Raw genomic sequence first — 27,280 nt, 5'->3', positions numbered from 1 at the left:
GAGATATGTGTGAAGCATCCACATTTTAGAATTCGTAGCTTGTTTGCTGCAACATTCATATTTGGAACATTGTCACCTGTCAAGGCAACATATGGACAGACCTGGATGCGCACTGGAACTTGACTGATTGGCGAAGGTATATAACAGCGAGGCGGTAATTCTAGTCATTCAGTGCCAGTTGATCCCATTGAGATTATTTTGAACAAATCTGAATTTTACAACTGAAGATGGAACTGTGAACATCATAGGTGTGAGTTGGTGAATAATAATGGATAAACTGGACAAGAACAGCAAGAGACAGTGTGGTATGCACCTCACTCTTGCAAAATTTAACTCACCTCCATCTCTCTGCGTATTACACTTTGTTTCCTATACATCTCTCCTTGTACCTTTACTCCGTCTTTTCTTTTCACTCTTGCAGACAAATTACAATATAAGGTAGCAAGGCAAAGTGATTGTGTCTCTTTCTATTGATAACCTCACATGCAAGTATTATTTGCTGGTTAGAGTTACAGGTTTATCTAGTTACACTCTCTGTGGCACTTAACAACTCTAATTACAGTGCACCTGTATGATGTACGCTGTGTTTAGATATGCACTGGGGTGTGCACACCTGTGTTTTTGCACACACACACACACACCTACAATCCCCTGTGCATTGCTCTCCATGTGGAGTTATGCGAATTGACTTTCAGCAGCCACCTGTGCCGGGGTTCATGGCTTTGGCCTGATGTGCTGTCATGGGGCTTTGATGCCTCATCATGTAACCTCTCTGAGACACTGGGAACACCTGTCCTCGCGCTCATAAGGCATGCTAATACATGGGTACACATGGTGGCCCCGCTGCATGACCTTGCTAGGACAGCAGGAGTCATTGGAGAGACAGGCCATGGCGGCCCTGCAGGACACAATATGGCATATGCTCACTCTGTATAGCCCCTAACACATGAGAAAAGGTGCATAATGCTCAGGCGGACTACACCGACAGCACTTACAGCACTTAGTCAGACCGATAAAACACAAATTTCAGCAAACAGGAATTAGATTGTCTTTTGATTTCAGAAAACACCTTTTATTAAGAACATCCCTTAGAAAAAAAAGATGACACTCCTTTGCTGTCAGCAACTGGAGTTAATTATAATAAATGAATAATACAGTAAGTGCATGTGTGGGTTTTAATCTTGTTCAGTGTCGTTGTTGTTGCATTTTATAGTACAAACAGTTTTCTAAGAATTTGCTTGAATGCCACCACACAGCGTTGGCTGTAATTCACAGAAGTGGTGGATAAACACTTAAGGGAGTCGGCTAACATGGTAACTTGTAATTAGGCTCTATATTAACCACATACAGCGCCGGAGCAGCGCAACACATCGAGAACACAACAGATTTTCTCCACTTGTCTCGTCTGACCATGTAGCTCTATTTCTCCACTCACAATCTGTTTGCACATGCACAAGCAACGGACATCTGAACACCCACCTCCCAGAGAAACACACAATCACGTGTCTGCACACACACACACACACACACACACACACACACACACACCCGCCCTGCCAAACCTAGCTATAATAACCTCCACAAACACAAGAGTTTGTGTGTGTGTCTATTTGTCTGGGAAGAGGGATATTATTGTCTGTCTCTCCCCTGCTCCTTCCAAGTGCACTTTTCAAGGTGCAGGGCTTGGTATCTCCATGGCAACAGCAAAGCGACCAGGAGCGGTGGTGAGGGAGGAGGTGGTGGGCGGTGGGGATGGAGGCGGCGGCTGGGGAGAGGGGCGAGAGGGGAGAAGGGTTGGTAATAGGGATGATGTTGATGTGTGGAAGGGAGGGGGGTCCTCCGGTCACAGAGAGGCATGCTGGGTACATAGACTTGGGAACACGGTGACATTTTCATGTGTCGTGAGGATGCGGACTGAAGGCAGGGTGTGGCTTTCTTCTCGAGGTGTGTGTGTGTGTCTGTAGTGATGTCTGTCTATGTGTGTGCTCTCAAACAGCCCTGTGGAGATCTACGCACTGAGGGGCCAGGTGTGATCCCGATGCTTGGTGAAAGATGACCTCTCACTGTAAAACACGCGCACACACAAAGTCGTTCTCTCTCAGTGGAGGGTCAGTGTGTGTGTTTGTATAGCACAGACCCCCAGGTATTATTGGACTGTGTTTACATGTGCATGTGTCCATGCTGGCCCAGATATGTCCACCTCTGTCCATTTTTCTCCTCTTTCTCCCTCCCTCTTTTCTCTTTTGACTTTTACTCTCCTCTGGTTGCTTTTGCCTTTCTTTTCTTTGTTGTCTAACGTCTAGTTCTCCTTTCTCTCAAGATTGATGCTCTTTTTTATCCTTTTTGTTATCAATTTTTGTCACTTTCCATCTTGCTCATCCCAGCAGCCTGTCTGGGGTCTCTGCTGGTGTGTGTAGCATCTCTGCAGGCTGTCATGCAGAGAAGTAAACTTCCACACAACTCTAACAGCAGAGGGAGGGTGAAACCTGATGTTTACAGGATTTGGAAAGAAAGACATTTGTCTATTTATTGTGTTGTCTCTAGTTCTGTGTGTTATGGTATGCTCTGTTGGGTGACCTTGGGCGTTTTGAAAGGGACGTCTTAGATAAAATGTACTATTATTATTACTATTCATGAATTACATATTGCAGATGTGGACCGCCATGGTGAAGAGGGAGCTGAGCCGAAAGGCAAAGCTTTTGATTTACTGGTCCATCTACATCCCAACCCTCACCTATGGTCATGAGCTCTGGGTAGTGACTGAAAGTATGAGATCGCGGATACAAGCAGTGAAAATAAGTTTCCCTGGTGGGGTGGCTGGGCTCAGCCTTAGAGATAGGGTGAGGAGCCCAGACATCCGGAAGGAGCTCGGAGTAGAGCCGCTGCTCATTTGTGTTAAAAGGGTTCAGTTGAGGTGATCAAGATGCGGTGTTATGGGCACGTCCTACTGGTAGGAGGCCCCGGGGCAGACCCAGAACTCGCTGGAGGGGTTACATATCTCATCTGGCCTGGGAACACCTTGGGGTCCCCCAGGAGGAGCTGGAGGGTGTTGCTGGGTAGAGGGCCGTCTGGGGTGCTTTGCTTGGCCTGCTGCCCCCACGACCTGGCCCCAGATAAGCGGATGAAAATGGTTGGATGCATGGGTGTTGCAGTTTTGAAAAGGTTGACTTGTCTTAGCCTTATAGGAAGATGTGGTCAACAGTTAACCCACTCAGTTATTTATGCTTAGTTTCGGTGCAGTAAGAGATGAGATTTTGCAAGAATAATCAAGTAAAACCCACTGGCTACGTTTTGCACAAGATAAACACGGCGTCTGTTGTCTTGAAGAAAAACAGCATCACAAACAAAATGTAATTTTGTGATGCAAACTATTTGCAAATGAATGTAATTGGCAGGAGATATGGTAGATTGAGTTTATATCCCAAAAGCGTATAAGTTACAGCAGCAAGATTAGGCTGATCTAAGTTGAAAGAATTGAAAGAAATAAGACGATTGGCTTCAGAATGGCTTTACTCCTACTACGCTGCTGGCATACAGGTCCTGAATAGTGCATAGTAAGATCCTGGATGATTCAAGACACGGAGGTGGAAATTTATTCAGTCTGCTCTCTAGAGCTTCCTGTAAAAGTTCAGTGATGATGTGGCAACTGAGGAATCCCTGGAGTTTCACTTTATCCTGTAGTTCATGAAACCGCTCCTAATTAGGGGGCAGGGCCGTCACACAAAGTAAGAAAATCAGCGTCAGTGTTGGCGCCACAAGGTGAACCTGTACAGTGTAAATGGACATACTGTCTCTGACGTTAATCATATGTTTCTTCAAGGACGATATTAAGTATTTTAGTTTGGATTTGCTGCTTTCTGCCATACTTTGCTGAAAACAATCCCAGTTTGGTCATTGGCATGATGGCAGAGTGGAGGTGAGGTGAGCCAGCTAGGGCTGAATGTGATAACCTTTCTGACAGTTACTCACTCAAAGCATACTTTGTCTGTCGATCATATTTTTTTTTTCACAAAACATTAATTAGAAGATGTGAAATTTAGTGAGAGCGCTACTTGTGGAAACAAGTGTACAGTCACACTAACAAGTCTGTGAGGCACAGCAGTGCTTTGAGCTAATTGCTACTGTGAGCATGTTAACATACACAATGAGTAACTGCAACTGCAAAACCCAAAGTTCTGTCAGGAAGGACTAACTTTTCTGAACTTCTCGAAATTTGAACTTTTCCGAGAAAAAAAAAGAGGTAGCACTAAGGAAAACTGTAAAAAAAAAAAAAAAAAAGAGAACATTACACATAACAAAAATACATATTCATAGGAGATTGTGATTTCATAAATAGTAATTGACCCCTCCAAGATCAACTTTGTGTTTAGCATTTTGTTAAATGTCAAGAGTGGATTAGACTGTGGAAGAAGTTAATTTCGGGTCAATATCTCCATTGTCTATGTTATAATAATACAATACATATAGTACACAAAACATCAATGAATAGGTACAGATCACCATAGTGTGCTACAGAACAGCCTTTAAACCAGGATGCAATGATAAAATTAGAGATACTAAACAACATGACATTTCTAGCAGCTGACGGCAAGGCCACCAAGACAATTAACAGTTATTTGGTAACAAACTCGCAGTTTTGAGTTGCCTGCAGCTTCGCATTAATATTTAAGTGACATTTACTACACTCTGCCTTTGGGTTGCAAACAAGCTACAGTACGCTAAACTAACTAAACTGTGCAGAAACATTAGCGAAGCCCATCAGAAAGTGTTCAGCATTAACATTTAACAACACCTTTTCCTTTACTGACTCTACCTTTCAAAGAGATGTCAGCTTTATTGATGAAGCAATTGGTTAATTAATTCAATATGTTTATTGATTTTTTAAGGGAAACAAGACATTTAACATACAACAGAATATACAAACAAAACAACTCAACTTAACTTGACTCACAGATCAAACATCTATTAAGGGAAGAGAGTCAGGAATACACACTACAACTATGGCAGGACATGTTAGTCCCCCACTACATAAACCCTCTAGTTGAAATATCCACTCTAATACAGGACATGAAAGGCTCCCATGTTCTATGGAGAACATCATAATGAATAATCCAAAGAATATATTCAAGTATGACCTTGTGCCACCGTGTTTTAGATGTAATTCTGTCTGATATCCATTTCAGAAGTATACACTTTGTTGTGCAGAATGTTAGCAGTTTATAGAGTGTATTGATTAGTTAATTAATTAATTAATTAATTGATTCATCAATCAACACAAATCAACACTTTTTTCATAATTAAGGAAGCACTTAAGTAATTCAGGAGAAATCAAGTATTTTCTGGTTCAAGTCTCTTTTTTATTGTATTTTTTTTCTCGTTTTTGACTTTATCAGACAAAATAAGCATTTTCACAATGTTAACTTAAGCTCTCAAAACTCACCATTATTATAAACTAAATCATAAATTGATCAATCCCAAAAAAAAAGAAAAATAAAATTGACAGATAAACGGTTGCCTCACAGCAAGAAGGTTCCTGGTTCGAACCCAGCCAGGGGCCCTTCTGTGCAGAGTTTGCACGTACTCCCCATGTCCGCATGGGTTTTCTCCAGGTACTCCGGCTTCCTCCCACAGTCCAAAGACATGCAGGTTAACTGGTGACTCTAAATTGTCCGTAGGTGTGAATGTGAGTGTGAATGGTTGTCTGTCTCTATGTGTCAGCCCTGTGATAGTCTGGTGACCTGTCCAGGGTGTACCCCGCCTCTCACCCAATGTCAGCTGGGATAGACTCCAGCCCCCCTGCGACCCTCAACAGGATAAGCAGTTATGGAAATGAATGAATAACAGATAAATCATTTATTTGCCTTTCCCCTATTGTGGTCTAATACCAGGAGAATTTGAAACAGTATTGACTTTAGCATGACATATAGGAATTACAACTTACCCAGCAATGTTGAATAAGAATTTTATGATCTTTGGTATGTTTAATACTGTCTTTTCTTTGTTTGTTTTTGGAGTCAATAACTTTCTGCAGATTTTTTGCAGTGCTGCTTGATTCTTGCGTGTAAAAAAATTCAACATGAGCCCCAGAGCTCTTGCAGCTGAGATATAAACATGTTACGTGACTTTCTGAAACTTTCCTTTATACACTGCAGTAGATGGCTAAACAGATTAAAACAACCTGTCATCAGCGAGTTGTCTGAGGTAGCAACTGTAACCAAGGGTGGGTGGAGCTTAGTAACTGTCAGTTATGAAACAGAAACAGAAAAAGCATATTTTTCACCCAGAAATAAAACTCTTATATAAAGATATCTATAATTGTTTAACAGCAGCTGGGGTCAGGACCCTTCTGGCCCCCTGGAAACAGTAATCTCTTTGTCAGTGAGCTTCACCACTTGACCACTCTTTATGGTGTCGTGGTAGAGTAAAGAGAGGTCTGTCATGTGATTATTTACGGTGCTCTGCCGTTTTTGTGGCCTGTGTACCTGCATGGAGACACTATTATGCTTTTCTGGAGCCCTTTTAATGTTTTGTGTTGCCTTGAAAACCTGTGCACAAACGTGGAAATCAACAGAAACCAAAGACTATAAATAAAATCAGAGCTTTTTTGAAGCTGACACACTGCTAATTGGGACTCACCTTAATACCTGGTTTGCTACTTCAAAGATAGTTATTTGTGAAGTTTTTTTTTCTTTGTGCCTGTTATATTCATATTAGCTTCTCTTAAAAAGAAAACCGTAACCCTTTATGAAAATATAATTGGTTTTGTCCGTCCGAGCGGCCCGCCTTATGCTGCTCATCAGTGTTTGCAACAATATAAGATTAGTGGTCAAGAGGGGTAAATGATGTGTTAAATGAGGGCAAGCAGGTTAGGGCTAGTAAGACTTTTCTTTCTGTCTGTAAATTGGACCCTTGGGCCTTGCAAACCTGGGTGCGTTTCCGCCAGAGAGCCACACGGGGCGCTGCTGCTGCTGCTGCTGCTGCTGTTCACCCAGCCCCAGGACGCTTGACGGGATATTCAAAGTTTATGCAAGGCTTGCAGCACATCAGGCAGCAGCGCAGGGGAGAGTTGGACAGTAGTAGTAGGGGTCCAAGTTGGAGGAGAAAAAAACACTTCTGGTGATGAAGCAGCTTGTCCGTTAATTTCAATGCATGTCTTGTGGATGCGAGCTGTCAGTGGGCCTGTCAGTCAGTCAGTCTGTGTTTGTGTCTGTGTGTCTGTCTGCAGCACGGCCAGCGCGCTCTGAAATATCCTCTCATCCTCTCGGAGACACACAGGGAGTGTGTGGGCGCCCGGTGCCCGGTATGAGTGCATGTGTGCGTGTGTGTGTGTGTGTGTGTGTGTGTGTGTGTGTGTGTGTGTGTGTGTGTGTGGACTCGGGGAGTTGTCAGAGCAGAGTGGGGGAGCACGCACAGTGTGAGAGAGAGGAGTTGAGAGAAAGAGAGAGACATAGAGGAGGAAGAGGAGGAGAGTTGAGTGAGAGTGTGTGTGTGTGAGTGTGTGTGTGTGTGTGTGTGTGTGTGTGTGTGTGTGGGAGAGAAAGAGAGATAGCGAGAGAGAGAGACCTCGGCGGAGAGGAGGAGAGAGAGAGGGGAGGAGAGCTCCGTCTCTCCCGGTGCACTTGGCAGTCTAGTTGCGGGCTGCTGTGCTGTTGCTGTCGTGGCGTGGCTGGTCGCGCCAGGCGGGGAACTTCACCACACTGGAGCCCGGAGTCCCACTCTCTCACCTGCGCAGTTCGGAGCTGCCATGGGTCTCTCGCCTGGATTTACTGTCCTAATTATTCTACCGGCCTTTCTGCTGCACACCAGCGGCCTTTACATCGCCAGTAGCGTTGGTACGTACAGCTCAGTTAAACGTGGTCAGTGTTTATGTTGTTCTCTGTATCTGCTGATTTCTTATCAGCAGGGCTGCACGGGGCGCTTTCATGCGCTCACTGGGAAGTCTGGACCTCAACGTAGCGGCAACAACAACAAAAAACAGTCCGGTTTCTCCCGCTTTGTGTTTCATTATTTCTTCTTTTGCAGTTTTTTTGCAAACAACATTGCAGGACGCATTTGCAACTTCTGTGCGCCCTGCTGTGGTGTTTGCTGGGTCTTTTCCGGAGGTCCCTGAGCGGTGCAAGCCAGTGTTGTGATTTGCTTTCTGCCATCCAGGGGGATAATGTTATCAGGGGGTGTAAAGGGGGCATCAGATGCGCAGGTTTTACTGTCGGATTTTGCAGGAAAGTAGCCTAACATTATCTGATTCTGCCGCTGTCGCATGTATCGATCCTTCACAGGACGCTGGAGTCGGATGTCAGCTTATTGATCACACTATTATCAAATCATTCGTCTGACGTGGAGGATCAAGACATATTAACAGTGTGTGTTGGCTTTGATCAGTCAGGAAACTTTATAAATAAGACATGACTGGTGAATATTAATAAGTACACCTGAGCGCCACATCTAAGGTGTAACTGTCCCTGACTCTGTGATGGCATTGACACCTTAAAGTGGCCTTGGCTCAGTGTGTTTGCCAGTGTGTGTGTGTGTGTGTGTGTGGGCGCGGGGAGCATTTCTCAGGTCGCCTCCAAAATGCACCTGCTGTCACTGTCATATAAAAATGCTCCTTAATCCAAGACAATGTCAGACGCGTTAAGTGAAACAGTGCAGTGATAATAAGCATGTATAGTTAATGTATGATATTGATCATTAATGATGGTGATAGGAGGAATTGTTGCAGATGCATTCCAGTGTGCATCATGTTATTTAAAGCGCTCTATAAGGAGGTTTGGTTTTCCCTTTTTTTTTATTCAGCCGGTGTCGAGGTTATAGAAATCACTTTCCTCGGATCGAGCAGCCTGACAGCGAGAAAACAGCGTGAGAAAGCCGCAATTAGCACCTTGATCTTGTACTGGCTTTCCTGTTGACGGTAGAAGGGCACAGAAGGTGTCAGGAGCGCAGCGCGCACTGCTGAGGCTGCCGTTTCCAAACGCGCACTGCCAAGCACGGGGGTCGCCTCTGGGTTCATGGGTGGGGCTGTGCTCGTGTGTATGTGTGTGTGTGTGTGTGTGTGAGTGTGTGAAAGGTTACTGCTTATATGCTTTTATTTATTATTGTGTTCCATGTGATGCAGAACAAGGAATAAATAATTCCAAGGCATGCTTGACGTTTTTCTAATCCCTTCTTTTTCCTCCCACCTCCCTTTTCCATCCTCCTCTTCACCCTCCACCCATGACTCCCCATTTTCTCCACTGTTTATCCCCCATGCTTCTCCCATGACGTCTCCTCCTCTCCATGCTCTTTTTTCTTATCTTCAACCTTTCATGTTCTTCCTTCCCACCCCTTTTTTTTCCACATTTTCAAATCTTACTCACCAAATAAAATTTTGTCCCCCTCTCACCTGCTCCTGCTTCATCCTCTCCTCTCACCCATCACCACCCTTCCTCCTCTCCCTCCGCTTTAACTGTCCTGTTCCCAGACTCCCTGCAGCATGTCCTGGGGGAGTATGGACTGGTGAGGCCGATCAGTGTGGACGCAGAGGGCCGCTTCCTGTCACACGCCGTCTCGGCTGGCCGCATGGCAGGAGGGCAGTCCCGTAGGCGCCGGAGGAGGGAGGCAGGAGTAGGCAATGATGAGTGGGAAGGACCAAGAGAGGAGCCCGTGGCCTTTCAGGAAAGGCTTTACTACAACGTCACCATCTTCGGCCGGGAGTTCCACCTGCGCCTGCGCCACAACGCCAGGCTGGTGGCCCCCGGAGCCAAGATGGAGTGGCACGATGACAGTGACAGCACCCGGCACTCTGAGCCACTGCACGATGAATGCTTGTATGTGGGGGACATCACAGACACACCGGGAGCCTCTGTGGCTATCAGCAACTGTGACGGCCTGGTGAGTGGACAACCTGTGTTAGCTCTTATCTGTCTGACTGCTGTAGTGTTCACTGAGCTCGCTGTGGAGGTGTCTGTGGACAGAGTGACATGAGGGGACTCAAGAGAGCAGATGGTGTGTGTCTGAGTGTGCAGGGGAATTCTGTGTTTAAAGAACAAATATAAAGATACAATCAAATAGCAGAATCAAGATATTTCTGCCCCCTCACCAAGTCTTTGTCCCTGCTGAGTCTTTGTGGTTGACCCCATAGCTCAGGAGTTGTCATGGGGTCAAACTTATGATTTACACTGTTTTTCTCCCTGATGTCCTCTAAACTTGTTGTAACACCAGGCCTGCCATGAGAAATACCTGAGTCATGTTTTCATCCCTCTGTCCTCTGCCCCCTCTAGTTTGCTCATGTGGAAGGGGGGAAGGGATTATTAAGGGAATACACTGATGTTTCACAGATAACTTAAGTATTTATGACTATATCTCAGCACAGTGCTTTTAAAATGACATCTAGCTGGCTTGTCCTGCTCACGAGAAACAGATACTGAAGCACTGGACAAACAGCAGACACCACAACAGCATTTGAATCGGAGCTGCCACCATAAAATATTTTGGTTGCACAACAGTTGCTCAAAGAGCCTGAATTGTAAATGCTTTTAATAGAGCTGACGATGAATACAGGAAAAGGAAAAGAGATGGCAAACAGTTGGTGAATGGCTGTCGGCAAGGGAGAGAAGTGAGATATAGACAGTGTGAAGAATGTGCACAGGAACTGCTGAGATGAGAGGATGCAGAAAGATGGAGACCAGCGCACCAGGAAGAGGTGGAAGGGACAAGTGCGAGAGATAAGCCTCGGGGCACAGGGGGGGAAAACAGGCGAGTAAATAGGAGTAAAAAACGGGCAACAAAGGATGTGTGCAGGGAATGATGAGATTGGGGGGGAGGAATTCCCCTCATTAGGACAAGTGTTCATTAGTCAGCCAGATCAGCCCGCCACTGGAGCTGAGGAGCAGCGACTGGATCCGTTTAGGGTTGAGGACACAGGGGACTGAGCAAGCAGCTGAGAGAGCAGGCAGGGAGCCAGGACAGCACAGGCCTGACATGCCCACTTAGCCTGACACCAGCCAGCAGCAACTCACTGCTGCTGCTGCTCGCTGCGGCCCGTCATTCCAGGGCTTATTGGCAATATCTAGGAAAGGCTGCTGTCAAAGTGTTGTTGGTTATAGATAACAGATCGACGCGAAACACCAGAGTGGCTGCACTGCCAGGCATGCCAGACATTTTAAAACACAGATTCACATGTTTTAAAGCTGGTCTAAAATGATACCCACATGCCCATGTGTGCATTGTGTGTGTACGACTCAGGTTTTGTTCACTGTAGTCATTCCTCCTGTCGACATTAGGGATGGGAGTTGATAAGATTTTACTGATGCCGATGCCATTATTGATTCTGCTTATCGGTCTGATTCTTTATTGATTCCTAAGCCTGATTGTGTGGCGCTAATGTTATCATAGCGTGTGATAATTACCCTCGGTAAGAACATGTGGCTTGGTCGGGGAACAGTGCCACTCCTGGAATTTGAGCACATGTTGCACAGAAAGAGCTTTCAGTATATTGTTGGTGTTTCCAGCCTTACTTGAAAACATCATTTTAGCGACATTACAAGCAGCACTGATGTCATCTTTCTTAGTGATATAAAGCCCTGCATTGGACCATTTCTTCCACTCTGCCATGACCTCTTCTTGTTGCAAGTCTCCAGCAGTGTAGACTCATGAGTTTGACGTGATTGTTTTGCAATGCACAACTTTCAGGAAAAAAATGCCAGCACTGATGAAAGATTGGATAAGCATGCCATTCCAGTGGATCAGACAATTTGGAACCGGTTCTCAGTTCCCATCCCTAGTCCACACAGGTCCTTCCTAATGTGACTCCAGTCAAACAGATGGGGCACAAAATCTGCAGTCCTTCTTATCAGCAGAAATGTGTTACTAAATGTATTCTCCTTTTGTCCACTGGTAATGCTGTGGAGCAGTGTTTTTATGAGCATGTTGGTGGCACGATCCACTTTTCTGTCGCCACTTTTTATGCTGTTCCACTGATCGACAGTTATTGGTGGTCATATAGCGATGCTGAAACAAAAGCAAGGAAGAAGAGGACTGCAAACTATCATGTTTTGCATTCAACGTGGTTGTCAGGCCTCGAGGATTTACACAGTGCATTTTGGTAAAGGATACCGAATGTAAACATAAATGCCTAGGGCACCTTTTTAGGTGCAGCTAAAGCTAATATGAGACTTCAGCAGTCAAAGTTAGATGGTTCAAAGTTATTTCTTTTTAGTACAAATATATCTATTTATTTTGCTGTCCCTCCACAGCAGCTCAGCTATTAAACAAACAGAGATTTTTGTTACGAAAAAGAATGTTTATGATGTTTCCTCTATTTGTCTAACTCAGACTTCTGAAGTCTTAACAGTTCAGTTTGATTTCAGTTTTTGCACAGAGTAAGGACTGTGGATTATGTCTCCATCACTTACATTAGAGTTGCATTACAAAGGGATGTCTTCAGGCCCTGTGTGGACATAAAGAGTTGGAAATGTGTGTGTGAACTTATCCTTTTGCCGTTTTCAAATTTAATTATGTAGAATTTGCATTAATGAATTTGCTAGGGAGTAACACAATGCTGCAACAATGAAAATATGTGACACATATCACTGATATCAGCGCTGTAACAGCCATGCCAAATAGTCAGAACAAAAAAAGGAAAAACCCTTTTAATAATCGCATTAGTGCTGTCCACTTATATTTAATTTGTTTCTCCCCGCCCCTGAACAACTCATGTCATTACCAATCAATTCTTACAACCTCCTCAGGCATGCCAAGAAATGCAGCCAAGCTCTGTCAGGTTCTGCCTAAGCTCTGCCCACATCTGTCTGTTTAAACCCAGCAGAGCCACGTAGGCCAGCTCTGCCCTGCTGTGCCCACTTCCTCAGTGACCCAGCCACCTGGTTAGAGCTTTCTCTGCTCTGCGTTGCCATTCGCAGCCAAAAACCTCTCGCTGGCTGTGATCCAGGGTGTGTGATGAGGGGAAGGAGGGAGAGAGCCAAGACAGGGGCAGATAGGGTTCAAACCAGAATACAAGAAAATAATAATAAAGAGGCAGGAGAGGGAAAATGAAGAGGGCAAAGGGTATAGATTTCAAGAAGTAGCAAATGACCAGAATAAATGAGAGAGCATGAGACAGCACAGGGAAAAGGAAAATCTTTGAATGGACAAATGACCTTTGGAGGGAATTGGATTTCTGTGAACAGAAGCTGTGATCAGCTGGTTAGTTCTCTGGATGCTTGAGAGGAGGCAGCACACTGTACAGTGTGAGAACTGGGAAGTGTGCTGTGTGTGTGTGTGTGTGTGTGTGTGTGTGTGCTTAGTCCTACATCGGTGCAGTGCAAAATGAAATTAAACTGCTGCTGAGACTGTGTTTCTGTGTGTGTGTGTGTGTGTGTGTGTGTGTGTGCAGAATGGGGGACTACATGAATCAAACAAAATAAAAACTCAAAAGCTTAGCTTTCCACTCCAAGCATGAATATGGGTGTATACCGTGTCTGTGAACATGTATTTCTGCGTATGAATTACGGAGGGTCGAGTGTTTCCTCGTGGCTTCGAAATTGACATTTATGAAGAACAAGACATGTCACAGTAGGAAAGAAAAAGAGCACTTGGAACGTTCAGACTTCTGCCCTGTGGCACCCCCAGAATTTTTTCATAGGGGTCGCCAAATGGGGCCACTGAAAATCTTGGATGGCAAACCAAAACCAAACACCATAACTGAATCTCAGGAATCCTATTTCGCAAATTATTTACTAATTATCCCCCTCCCCTCGCCCCCCCTTGGGGGTGCCACTGCTAGCAGGGCCAATGGTACAGTCTTGTAAGATCTGCAAGCAACCACCATATATGTCTGAATCGGTTTCCAACTATTCCAACAATTAGAACTGCTGTCTCTATGAAGTTTGAACAGCTACGTGTGTGGGCTACCCCAGAGTCATTGTATTTTTACAGATGTTTTGTGGCTATTGAACTTTACCACCAATAAGTGGATTTTACAATGTGTGGCATTTATTCCACTGAGATTAAATGCCATATCTCATAAAGTGAAAAATAATTTGTGTATCCACCATGTGATTCGCAACCACTCCAAATTTCAATGGAGCTAGTCGTTTTCCCGCAGTCTTGTACCGAAAACATAACTTCCTTGTCTGAGGTAAAAATGGCTGAATTCCATTTAGCTTCTTTGGTTTAAAGTCCTGGGGCCGGTTGCACAAAACACCTTAGGTTATGATTTTCCTTAAAGTCCTAGTTAAAATGTCTTCATAATAGAATTGCTTGCACACTGAAGACCTCTCTCTAAGTTTTCCTTAAAATGTTGACTTACGTATTTATGGTTTTTTCCTTGTCTTGGTCTTATACTTAAGGAATCCCTAGACAGTTGTACAAAAGACCTTAGCAACCGAAGCAAGGTAAAAAAAGTTTATGGTGATAAAGGAAAAAACTAACACACCCCGAGAAGAATGTTCTCAGACCAGAAGAACCAGATGGATACGCTTTTGATTTTACACTTTAGATTTAACTGAATTAATTTTTGTTGCAATTTCTTGTGTTTGAGGATCAAATTTACTTTGTAGTATGCACTTTCTATGATTGTATTCCTCCAGAAGCATGATCTTATCCTCCTCTGACCAATATGGCTTTCTTGTCTTCTTTTCTTCTGCCATTTTTTCCACTAACTAACCATAAGCCAACTTTGTGAGACAATAACAGGCATTACGAGCGTGAGTCCAAGCAAACAAACAGTCTCCATGGAAACTTGTACTTCTGTAAAATCTCTTTCAACGCAGTAAATGAGTTAACGTTTTTCCTTAACTAAGGAAACCTTTTAAGGGATTCTGTACAATTGTGTAAGTCCAAAAATACAAAAACAGGTCTGCACACACAGAAACTGCTCCTTTTGGAAATTTTAATCGTATCACCACATGTGACATTTCGGGCACCAGCCCTTCATCAGACAGATGTCACATGTCTGTTTTTGTATTTTTGTATTTGTTCTTCTGTCCAGCACCCGGTATTTATCATTTTTTTAGTCTTCAATTGTGTAAGCTCCTAAACTAAGGACAAAGTAACCCTAAAGTGTCATACTTAAGGAGAAAACTTAAGGTGTTTGGTGCAAACAGTCCCTGGTTTTGAGCCTGCTAGCTCACTTTAGTGGCTCACTGGGACATCTGAGTAGGACAGAGCAATTGGTAATATTATTGGTAACACATGTTTTTTTTTACTGTGCCACAAAGGCCTATTCATTAGTTTAACCCCAACCCTAACTTTAACACACAGAACTGCAAATAATCAATAAGAAAATGTGTACTGAAATTTTACAGTTTTTCCTTTCTTTAGTCCTTGTTAGATAAAGATCATAAAACAAGACCAAATGATGTACGACTATTTTCTGGGGCTGATCTTAAGTGATTAATGCATGCAGCAATATGGAAGAAAAATCTGTTGTATGCTTAATAATTTATGATAATTACACAATTGTTGGAATTTGGAGAAGGTGGTTTTGTGTCTGGAAACCTGCAGAATTTATTTATTTTTCAGCAAAAGGGAGCAAATGTTAGCGAGAAATTACAGTGAATACCAACATCTCAATTCCTGAACTTGAATTCCATATAGTTGCATATGTGCATGTCTGTACATGTGTGTCTGAACCTCTGGCCCCGCTCATGGTCTTTCCTTCAGTCTCACCTACAGTATTTGCTCAGATGTGGAGGCTGTTACTGTAGCAGCGCTGGCCTGATTTTGTGCACATGTGGGTGTGAGGTCAGGTGTATTCGTGTGTGTGTGTGTCTTTTTGGGATCTTATGTGGAATGTTGAGTGTCAGCAGAGCTCCTGCTTTTCGTCTTTCTAGAAGACACAGAGAGACACAGTGGTGGGAGATGAAGGGTTACAAAATTATCACCATTTCATTCCTTCATGCTGAATAATTCCGTCATTATGATGTGGTGAAATAGTTAAGTGGGGACTGTCACACTGCACACAGTGTGCTTACACTGTCTGAGGGCGGCACTGTCAAACTCGGAGCCAGAGATGCATTAAAGTGGAAGTGTTTTCAAGTGGTATTATGGTTGGTGCTGCTGTCGCAAAGACAACCAAATCGCTTTCAGTAAAGTCAAGCAGCTACCAGTTTCCACAGTTCTTTCGGTTATTCCACCGTCCACCATTACAGCTACAGAGGAATGCAACTGTAAGGAACATACATTGATACTAATGGGGCAAAGTTACCGATATCTACCGGGGTAAAAAAAAAAAAGCGCTGTCCTCTTCCTGTTTTGGTTGTACAATAGTTGATGCACTTCTTTTGTGCCACAGTCAAGCCTTCATTTTCCTGGGAGATCGTACCTGGTGACAGACAGAACTGCACAGTGAAAGAGAGACTTATAAGGAACAAATGTAAACGCAGATGGTGTCATTATTCTACAGGCGTTACATTGTGCAATCAACATTTATTTCATAGTGTTAAGTTAAAATTATAAATCTAGTGTACTTCCACTTTCATTTCCTCTTTGCAGATCCATTCATCTTTTTGTTTGTTTGTTTTAATGAAAATTGGCACTTTTATTTTTATGAGCCCTCTTTACTAGAGCATAGTCAGAGTCATGTTCTCCACGCGCCCAGTAATGCTTTAACAAGGTGAAGTGGTCTTACCCTTTAAAGTAGCCACAAGCACAGACAGACGCAGAGATTCTGCTGAGAGCCATTAGTATTATATGTGTCCAATTCTAAACTCTGAATGCTCAGCATGCACCAATGTGACCCAGCAGAAGTTAAGAAAGAGAAACCGGGAGAGAAAAAGATGAATCCAAGCCATGTTCAGGAAAATGCAAAAAGTAAAATGGAAAGTTATATACAGGCAGAATGTAAAGGAGTTAAATCCTGTGAAGTCACTGAAAGTCTTAAATATCCTCGTCTCCCACCAGGATGGACTTAACTTTCAAACCAAACCTTTAACCATAACTTGCTGTATTCATTTCCTTATTTATTATAGCATCGATGTGGAAGTTGCGTTCTGTTCTATATATACATTTACAGTTACATGCAGCCATAAGGTCAAACCTGTGAGCAAAACATGTCAGCTATGTCATGTAAATAATCTCTGCAACTGAAACAACTAATCTAGATTAATAATCATAATTACTATCATGCACATACTTGGAACTGAGAGATACATAGTACACACACACACACACACACACACGTTCTCGTTGCAGTGCTGCACATCCAGATATTATTCCTAGTACAACAGTTTGAATGCTATCCTGCGAATCAGTGCCCCACAAATAGCGTTATGCACTTAAGTTAGGTTTAGGAAAAGACACATGGTGACAACCTACCTTAAAGTGACTCAAAATTTTCTTAAAGTTCACAAAGTTCTGAGCACCAGTCTTCTGCGGAGAGTCTAGTGTTTTTTGAGCAATCCACCAACCCAACCTGCCCTCTTAAAGGGCTACTTCCTTCTGTATTTCCATCAGTTTAATGGTCACATGATCGCAGTCATCCCAAATAAATGGTTACACACACTTTGTGGCTCATGATTACTCAGGACAGTGGTTCCCAACTGGTGGATTGCAGGTCTATTCTGAATGGACCGCAAGTGACTCAGGAACGTGTTAGTAAAAAACACACATTTTTTTTGAAGTACCGTAAATTTCCGGCACAGAGCTTTAATTTGAAGCGCTGTTTCCTGCTGTAGAGTAAGTGACAGACAGACAGCTACTTGACAGAGACAGCAAACTAACTCGACGGCATGGCCGAACACAATTATGGCAGAGTATGTGGATCTTGAAGTGATGACTGAGGAGAAATCTGGACCAGTTGGGAACCGCTGACTTAAGATATGTACACATTTTGGTGCATCACTTTTCCTAGGAAAATGTACAAACAGAGCATGAGAACAGCCTGTCTAGTGTCAGGCTTCCTGTCAACCAGATGGGCCTCGGCACCTGAGATAATCAGTGAGTTCTGACAAATGGAAGGGCAGCTTCAGGTTACCGTGGGAACAGAGGGTCATGCAGGTCTGTGGAGTCGATAGGCGTGCACGCAGGCCAGAAATGAGATCCAGCTGGGTGAGAAGTGATTGTCACGTCTCAGAGTTTATAACAGAGGAAGTGCGTTGTCTGTCATTTTGGGGGCTTACTCCTAATATCCAGGTGGGTGCACACCTGGATGACAGGACACATGTTGCCACAGCTGTGCTGTACGATGTACACGTTTACACATACATGCACACCGGAGTGAAGCCGTGTGCTCCGACAGGCGCCACACCTACAGCACGGTCAGATGCTCAGGCACACAGCGGGGACAGGCAGCAGCCAAAAGCAAAGTTCCCCTGAACCCTCTTTACCTCGCTGCATGACAAAAACCTGTGCACACACATCTCTTATTGTCTCCACCCCTCGCTCCTCTCTCGCTCTGTGTCTCGTGTTTCTTGGCCAGCAGCGGTAGCAGCAAGCAGGAGAGCTCTCCTAATGATGGTATTAAAAGAGTCAGGAAAATGACAGAGAAAGAGAGAGAAACAGAATGTGGCAGACAGCTTTTTGCTCCCCAACACCCACAGATTCAGAGCTCCGGCAAAAAAAAGAAAGAGACAGCAAGAGACAGTGTTCCTTTAGTGAGCAGTCTTTGTCTGTTTTTAGCAGCAGCTCTGCTCCCAAGCGTTGATCAGACAAGTGGTATTGAGGGTTAAGGGTATTGCCCACTGTCTATGCAGATAAAAACAAAAGTTTAGAGCCAAGATGCTGGAGCTACAGCTCACTAACTAGAGGAGATTTTATGCCTGCTGTTTGCATAGTATGGGCACCGTCGTTTGTTGGCAGATAATTAGCCCTGATCCTGTGCAGGTGTTGCCCTTTGTATATTCTGATATGCCATATTTATGTATGGCTGTGTGCTTCAGTCTGTTCATGTGTTATTAGTGCACAGCAGGAATGCTGGTAGGCGACGGTGTTATTTTGGTGCTTTCATTGAAAAGACTCGACATCAACAGCAAGGAGAAATGCCAAAGCATTGACAGGTGTTTTATTTATTTCTTTTCTGTGGGTGGGTGCTTGTAGATGGCACATTCTTTGCAAATACTATTAAAATCATCTTAGGGGTTGCAATTTAATGTAATGATGTTGTGATTGTAATAGGACTATGATTAGGGAGGTTGTAAAGTTACTTCAGATTACAAAGCCAGCAAACACACACACAGTCTACATCCAGGGATACATCCAGTTCTGTGCCAGCAGAGGGCTTAATTGTGTGAGAGTGTGTTGACAGAGGGGCAAGCCAATCACAATAATAGCCCCAGAACTACACTAAATGCCAGCGGCACAGACACTTGCGCCAGCCATACCCCTGGAATACGCTCAGTCATTACCTCCGCATTAAGAGTCAATAGAGAAGGCAGCCCTGGGCTGAGCCAACCCATCCATCCATCCAGCCAGCCTGGCAGTTTAGCTTGGTCAGGCGTGGCAGCTCACTGGGCCCTACAGTGTGTTATTCCACCCCGGGTCACACGATAAGCAGCTCTCAACTGTAATCAGCTCAAATTGAAATGATGACATCAATTACAGCACGGCGCACAGCTGTTATTGACCCCAGCCCCTCACTGGTTGCGTAGAGTAGGCTGTGTGTAGGAGAACAAAAAAAAAAAAAAAAAAGAAGAAGTGGAGGGGTGATGGTTGAGCAGCGCCTGCAGGAACCGCATGGCTGGAGGGAGGGCTTGGTGTGGAGAGGCCAGACTGCTGAGGCATGGTATGAATGGAGAGACAGCCAACGCGCGAGAGAAACGTGTTCTCGGTATCTGATTGCAGGTTCCACCCTGCAGTGTAGCTCCACTCAAACACACAATTACTCAATCTAGAGCTATTATCAGACAGAGAGAGAAATAGAGGAAGAGAGGGAGGGTGGGAGAGAGAGAGTCTGACAGAGAGCAGGCCCATTCTCAGGAACACTATACAGAGAAAAGGAGTGCTTTTACCAGAGCTGTGATTACTGCCGCTCACTCAGTGCACTTAACCAGCCCCCTTGACTCTCTTTCGTCTCGCTCTCTGTCATTCACGGAGTGCTGGCTCAGAGCGCATGGTTAGTTTGAGTGGTTGAAATAACAGGATTCATCTGAGAAAATAGAGCAGTGGAACCCCAATGATTATAGGGAAACACCTCCGTGATGTCACAATAACAGCAGGTTGTTTTCATACTAGTATCAGCTCCGACACACTGGAGTGATGCAGCAATGGAATAACACACTGAAACTGTGATGTCATGATGAAATGTGTGTTTTCTGGGGTTCCCAATGTCATCCACTTCTTTTCATGCACATTTTCAATATGGGCGTAAAAAACTTGAATTTGAAAAAGTTACTGAAACATTGATGAACTTTGGCGTATCAATAAAAGGTGAATGCGACCATGTGCAATGGGACAAGATTGAGTGAGAAGATGATGACATAAGTAATTACTGTCATTACACAGGCCACTGCAAGCTCTCCTCATCTTCAGCTCTTCATTTCTATTGTACATTGTGCTCTCCGTTACTATACAGGAAGTTCGACCAGTGCTCTTTTAATCACATCATCACTTTGCGCCCTCTTCTGCAGGTGCACCTAACAGGAGAATCAGCACCACCCATTGCTTAGCTTAATAAATCACCTCTCAATAATTGCATGACAGCGGAGGATGGAAAAGCACAAAAAATTGGATTTTCTTTCACCAATTTCCTGAAAAATTGGTTAAAATTTAAGCTACGTTTGGATGGAAAATCAGCCATTGTGATATTCCAGACCTGGGGTCTCATTTATAAACACTGTGTACGCACCAAAGGAGGCCTGAAAAAGGCATACAGTCAAAAGTTGTGATTTATAAAAATAGACTTGATGGGAGAAACTTTGACACAAGCTTACGAACATTTTGGAGATGGTAAACTGGTGACGCAGATGGTGAGGAAGCCTGATTGTAGAAAATGTCAAATACTTTTTGGCGCACGCCATTTTAGGCTTTTGTTCGTATGTACATTTTTAGTAAGGATCCTACACATTGTTTTATAGAGTTTTATAAATGAGACCCCTGGTGCTTAAACAGTGCAATGACCAGTTCATAATCACTGCATATTAAAATGTTTTAAGTTTAGTTCGTATACACGCAGTGTTTTGCACGTGGGGTCGGTGAAATGGAATAACAGAGGGTTTTACAGTAGTGATTAATGATTGTCTCAGCCAGTCACATTGCTTATGTCACACCATTTAATCAGATAGGACAGTGACAACGCACATGATGGAAATGACTCTACCTCCACCTCGATGTTCGTGCAGATTTAGATTCAGGGAAATAATGTCATGTGGTAGGGTATGAGTACGGGAAAGGCAAACTACATGCCTTGTATGTTGTTGTGAGTTTTTTGTTTGTGTTAGGCATGGGACGATATGAATTTTCATGTCACGATTATCCTGCCTAAATAATCATTTATGATATTATCTCAATAACCATTAAATGTGCTTAAAACTCTTAAAATGGCACTTAAACATAGTAGATTGATTTTGCCGTACATTTTGTTAAGAAACCAATTTTTTTATTGCATCACAGATAGGACACATCTGTTTTTTTAGTGAACATCCCTTTTAAAATCAGACATATTAAAAAAAGCCAGGCTTTTCAGCTATTTGAAATGTCATATCTTTCAATATGAAATATGTCAATGCTTGATTAAGATCTTTTGTGTTTTTTGAGGTTGGTGTGTGTGCAGCCTGTTTTTGTAGAGTCTCCTTTATTGTTGGTTGCCCAGCAGTCTCTTTGGGTGCTGCTTGATATGACATTCATGATTATCTCTGATAGAAATTCACTACAATCAACTTATTGTGTGTGTTTTTATCATGATGCTCAATAAGAACGTATACCGTCCTATCCCTAGCAGAGTTATTATAGTTTTGTATTTTTCATTAGTTTTTTTGTTTGTTTTTCATTTTTGTTTTTTTAATTCAATGTAGTTTACGTTTCCAGAGTTGTAGTTAAGTTTTTATTAGTTTCACTATTTTTTTTTTTTTAATTAAAATATGAGGGGTATTTGGAGGTATTACAATACAAACACAGCACTTTGCAAAGGCTATCGACTCACAGTCATGTATACATCAATAAACATATGCACCAATGCATCCTCATGCTTGTTGTGTTCAACCAGATTTTTTTTTTAATTGTATTTATTTTTAATTTTTTTAATACTTTATTTTCATCTTATTTTTATTTTATTATTTTCTATTTTATTTTCTTTATTTATTTAATTATTTTTTATTTGAGTTCACTGAAATGTTTTTATCATACCAAGTTTTAGCTTTTAGTTTATTTTTAGTGAACTGTAATTACTATGTGGACAGCGTGGTCACTTGTCTATGCAAAAATAATGATCCACACTTTAATTTAAACATGTTGTGGCTCTTCTCCCATGATTGCCATGTGCACAGTGGAAGTAAAAAATAAAATAAAATAAATAAAATAAAAAATAAAATAAATGGACAATAAGAATTTCACGGTCAGAGCAAAAATCATGTCTTGCACATTTCCAAGAATTCAAGGTCACAATTTAGAGGGTACATGTGATGTTTCAGCGACCAAAATGAGACATTAAGATCGGCCTCAAGGGTATGAGTGCGCAAAATGGATAACAACAGTCTTCTGCAGAGTAAATGGTAATAAAATAAGTAATAAAATAGACCAGGCCTATTTGGATTTTTTTTTCTTGCCTGCTGGACAGCCACCACCAGCTCTCCTGTCAGTCAGTCACTCAGTCAATCAGTCAGCCAGCCAGTCCCACAGGCTGCAGGGCCGTGCAGGAAACTGATCGATGCTAGCCACATCAGCAGTTCTCTATAGCTAACAGGCCTCAGCAGCCTCTGTGGAGGATCTTGGAAACAGGACGAGACAACCTCCACCGTGTTCCAGCGTCTTAACAACCCTTCTGCCTGCCTACCCCTAGCTGACCCGGCCCGTGTCTCCTGTGGCCGCGCCGTTTTTACCTCCCAGCCGCCACACAGGTGGCTTTGTACTCTTAAAGTTTTCCCCACATAATCCTCACAAACAAAACACAACATGAGAGAGGGAGAGGATGAGAGAGAGGGAGGGAGAGAGGGAGAGGAGGGAGCAAGGGAGGGTAGGTGGAGGAAAACGACAGTAACACAAAGGGGGAGGGAGGAAGAGCGCGGTGGAATCTTAATGTGACCAAACCTGAACAAGAACAACAGCAGCAGCATCATAACCGTCGCCACCTGCTCAGTGCTCAGTCAGAAGGGAGGGAGGAGAGACACTTCTTGATTAGCATGAAGAATTTTGCTTTTTATTGTCTCTCCCTCTCAGCTAAGGTCACTCGCCTGCTTTCCGAAGCAAGTGCACTTCTCTAACTGATCATGGATATTTTATGTTGCTTTCACTGCATGAGTGCATACTTGAACCCCCTAAAAATATGTGTGCATTTTGTCCCAGCCTGATCTAATTAGTTGTATTTGTTCTTCCTTTGGGTTGAATTGTTTAGCTGTCTAATTTGTTGTTTGCATGTTCCTTAATGGAACAGAGCCTGTCTGTCTGTCCACATGTCTGTCTGCATACAGTGTCTGCGGTTAAAAATCATTTTGCTTGGCGCTTGATGCAGCAGGCAGCTAAGCGGCAAGAATCGCACCTCATAACAGAAACTCACACCCTCCTCATCTTACTAACGCTGCCTGTTTTTGTTTTCTGCAATAGAGAAATAATCACTTTTTCTCTCCTAGTGTATTATGTTTGGGGGTTTTTGCCAGTGCATGAGGACCTCGGGAATTGTTAGTGTACCAGCATATGTAATATATTATATAATAATATATTGTATTCTAATAACTGACTCTGTGGGGGCTGGAGTGAAGCAGCAGAAACAAAGAAACACATCTAGTGCTTTGATCACTGTGACTGATCGTCTGCCAGAGTGTACAAGGAAAGCTTTGGATACTGCCTTACAATTATGTAATCTGTTTGCCAAGATGTAATGTAGACTTTGAAATGACCTTGTCCATGTATAGCTCGATGTGAGATTCAGTTACTGTATAGTTGGGCTTCCAAGGTGTGCTGGATGTGTCTAGAGGCAATGGGGATCAGGGCCAAGCACCTCACCAACACTCGGGAGGGTGATGTAGCAGGAAGGGCTGAGGGATATTTATTAGGACATAAATTAAGACACTAGTCAGGTGAGTGTAAGATTGCCTTTATATTTAAGGAGATAGGGATTCAGAGCGTTAGCAGCAAACCACCATTTGCTATGTAAAGATACAGTGGAGTAATGGCGTCCTGAGCAGAGAATGAAATCATGCTCCCCCTGTGTAATATAACCTTAGCTGGTAGCCGGGCCGGCCGCGGTTGCATGCACTTGAGTCTCAGTATGTGTACCCCACTGCTAACTATTTGTTGCCGCTCTACACTGTGCTCATACTGCCCTCACACTGCTGATATCAGGAGCAGCCACCCTCCAGTTTTCCTCTTACTGTAATGTTGGCTTTGTCAGCACTGTTGCTGTTGTTAGTACTGTTAGCTGGTAGCAGTCTGCTCAGTGTCGAGAACAGCGTGGACTATGAATGATAGATATCCTCTGAATGTTGCACACAGCTCCTTTAAAATTTCCCAGTAAGAGAATTTAGAGCCTGACAGTGATCAAAAATGTAAAATCTATTTAAATATTATACAAAAATAAACACTAATCTTTAATCCTGTCAGTCGAAATCCTTGTAAATCCCACAGTGTGACAATGGGGCATGTTTACAGCTCATATCTTGAGTCACTGACATTCATAAGTTATAATCCTTCATTTATGAAAATACCAGAGGTGTCACATTTTAGATTCTAAATTTAAAGTCAATCAAAAATGAGCTTTCAATTTTGATCATCGAAATCTAAAGCAAGATTGGCAGTGCATCCAGTAGCCTATTTTGATTTGTGATCTGTCGATCTTTACGAGTCAAGACCGGATTGTCTTAATGTATTTTGTTGTATATGCCAACTTTGTGGTATCTTTTTCTTTGTGTATGACATTCAGGAAATTTTTTATGGTGATCAGTGTCTATACGGTGTACATATCACCTCAGTTCTGTTGAAGTGTCCTTGTGCAAAAGTCGTTACTAGCTGCTTGCTTACTGCTGCTGTTAGTAAGTCCTGACATCTGTCCTTCCTGGAGAGAGGAAAGAAAAGCAGAGCAGGCGTCAATAAAGAAGCATGTTAACAGTAAACTGTTTTCTACTGTACGGTGTGTATGTTTGTGCATTTGTATAAAGACTGTTGAGGCCTTCTGTTTAGTGATTTATCGGTTTATGTTAGTGTGTGTTGTTGTGTGGTGCCATTTCTGCGTCACAAAGTGCATTAAGGTGCTCAGACGTAGGGCCGCACAATGTATCTGTATCTGTTTTTTTTTTTTTTTTTTTTTTTTTTTTTTTTTTTTTTGTCGTCATCACAATGTCAACTTGTCAACCTCGCGAAAAACTGCAATGTTGTGCTCACAGATTTTTTGAGTTGAAAGACCAACTCAGTCTCATTCCAAAGTCATCAACTACCGCCGCTTTGGCAGGGACTTCTGTGTTATACACTGACCAAAAAAAGCCAAACCCTGTTGTTTTTTTCTAAACCTAACCACGTGCTTTTGTTGCCTAAACCTAACTACACGCATGTGCTGACTAACTGTAACCCCATGCGTTTGTTGTTGAAGGAAGAAATGTCAAATCGGGGTGTTAAACTGACGTAGTGCGTGCATTTTAAAAGTGACTGTACATTTCTTGTGAAAATGGAAGTGTATTTTGAAAAGACACAGTGCATGTAACAGCCTGATGTTGAGAGGGCATCGCAGAATGTCAACAACACACACAGGGTACCGTGCACGTCATAAAAAGGCGTGGAAGGTCCACATCCAAGCAGCAATATGTGACAAGAGCAGAGAGTATCAGTAGAAAACTGCACGTACTGTAACTATCATTTGTTTTTTTAAATGTGTGTTCAGTTCAATGTTCAATTTGTTCAATAAAAGAATGTTAGAAAAAAGTGGCTTTCGTTACTATAATTTAAAAAGAAATTTGTCGTAAGCAGCAGAAAACTAAAATTAAAAAAGTAATGTCATTATCACGATATTCAGCAATTTTATCTCATATTTTTTCTTATCGTGCTAATAAAACAGGAATGAAGGAGCGAAAGAAAAATGATACAACATATCCTCATAAAACTGTTCGTATGTTAGCTAACAAATTAGTGCTCCAAGAATGATTTTACGTAATTCATGTAAAGTTATGTAGGCCAGATTTAGGCAAGTAGAATTATGTAGGTTAGGTTTAGGAAAAGAAACTATAATATTAACTCAAAGTTCACTTGTTTTCACATGGTCTTCAACACCGGTCTCTGGGGGAAAGTCCTGTGTTTGTTTGACACATTCACCACCCCAACCTGCCCACTTACACAGACTTTTACTCTTTATACTACTTCTTTCTTTGCTCCCGTCAGGACATTGGTCACATGATCGTGGGTTGTACACAAATCACTTGCTCATGATTACATGAATTGGTGTGCATTACTTTTCATAGATACGTACGTACAGTGCATGAGAACAGCCTGAATGATAAAATAGCTCTGCTGTCAGACGTGGTCTATTATTGGTTATGTTTATGGCCATAGCCAGAATTGTGTATCCTTGTAACTGCTATCCTCTCTCTCTCTCTGTCACACACACACACACACACACACACACACACACACACACACACACACACACAGCTCCTCTTACAGTGCAATGATTGACAGCATCACTTGGAACACAAAGGGAAATGATTTTTTTTTTTCTCAGAAGCTAATCCTTTGCCTCTCTCTTTCACACACACTGACACTCAGACGCAGACACACTGGGGAGAAGGGACTTATTGTCAGGTTGTGCTCTATCTCCACAGTTCATTTCTAATCCTCTTTCTCCCTTTCTGTACCATCTCCCCACTTCCGCCCACTCCTGCACGCACCGCCACCACCACCCAGACTGTAGTCTAGTAGCTCAAGGCAGGGATCTGCCACAAAAGTCCCCATTGTGGCCAAATCAGCAAGACTGGCAACATGGTGAGAGTGGAGGGAGACTGCTGCATGTGAGGCAGGCTAGATGGGGAATGAGATACAATTGAAATGAGACACATTGGAGAGGAGAGACTAATGGAGGAATACAACAGGAGGGGGTGTTCGCTTTTTTCCCTTGCTTTATGCTCTACTTGTCCTCTCCTCTCCTCTCCTCTCCTCTCCTCTCGGGTGTGGCTGCAGCTGACTCTGATGCGATGTGACAGGGCCCTCCTCTATGTCCTTTTTGCTGGTGTGTGAC

At 43.0% G+C, this 27,280-nt stretch overlaps 1 protein-coding gene across 2 annotated transcripts in view; it reads left to right on the top strand.

Annotated features, from left to right (window-relative positions):
* The first annotated feature begins 7,390 nt into the window (after nucleotides 1-7,390).
* LOC117260823 (uncharacterized) overlaps nucleotides 7,391-27,280 on the top strand; it is a 158,820-nt gene continuing 138,930 nt past the window's right edge. Inside the window, exons 1-2 of one of the 2 annotated variants that reach the window (XM_078169292.1) lie at nucleotides 7,391-7,832; nucleotides 9,458-9,867. In XM_078169292.1, the coding sequence (XP_078025418.1) occupies nucleotides 7,745-7,832; nucleotides 9,458-9,867 (498 nt within the window). In that variant the 5' untranslated portion in view covers nucleotides 7,391-7,744. The remainder of the gene's footprint in view (nucleotides 7,833-9,457; nucleotides 9,868-27,280) is intronic. The other variant, XM_078169293.1, reaches the window with a different exon arrangement.

The sequence above is a fragment of the Epinephelus lanceolatus genome, chromosome 7 (assembly GCF_041903045.1).
Source record: "Epinephelus lanceolatus isolate andai-2023 chromosome 7, ASM4190304v1, whole genome shotgun sequence".
NCBI lineage: Eukaryota > Metazoa > Chordata > Actinopteri > Perciformes > Serranidae > Epinephelus > Epinephelus lanceolatus.
The sequence above is the reverse complement of the archived record's forward strand: the minus strand, read 5'-3'. Positions and strand labels throughout refer to the sequence as shown.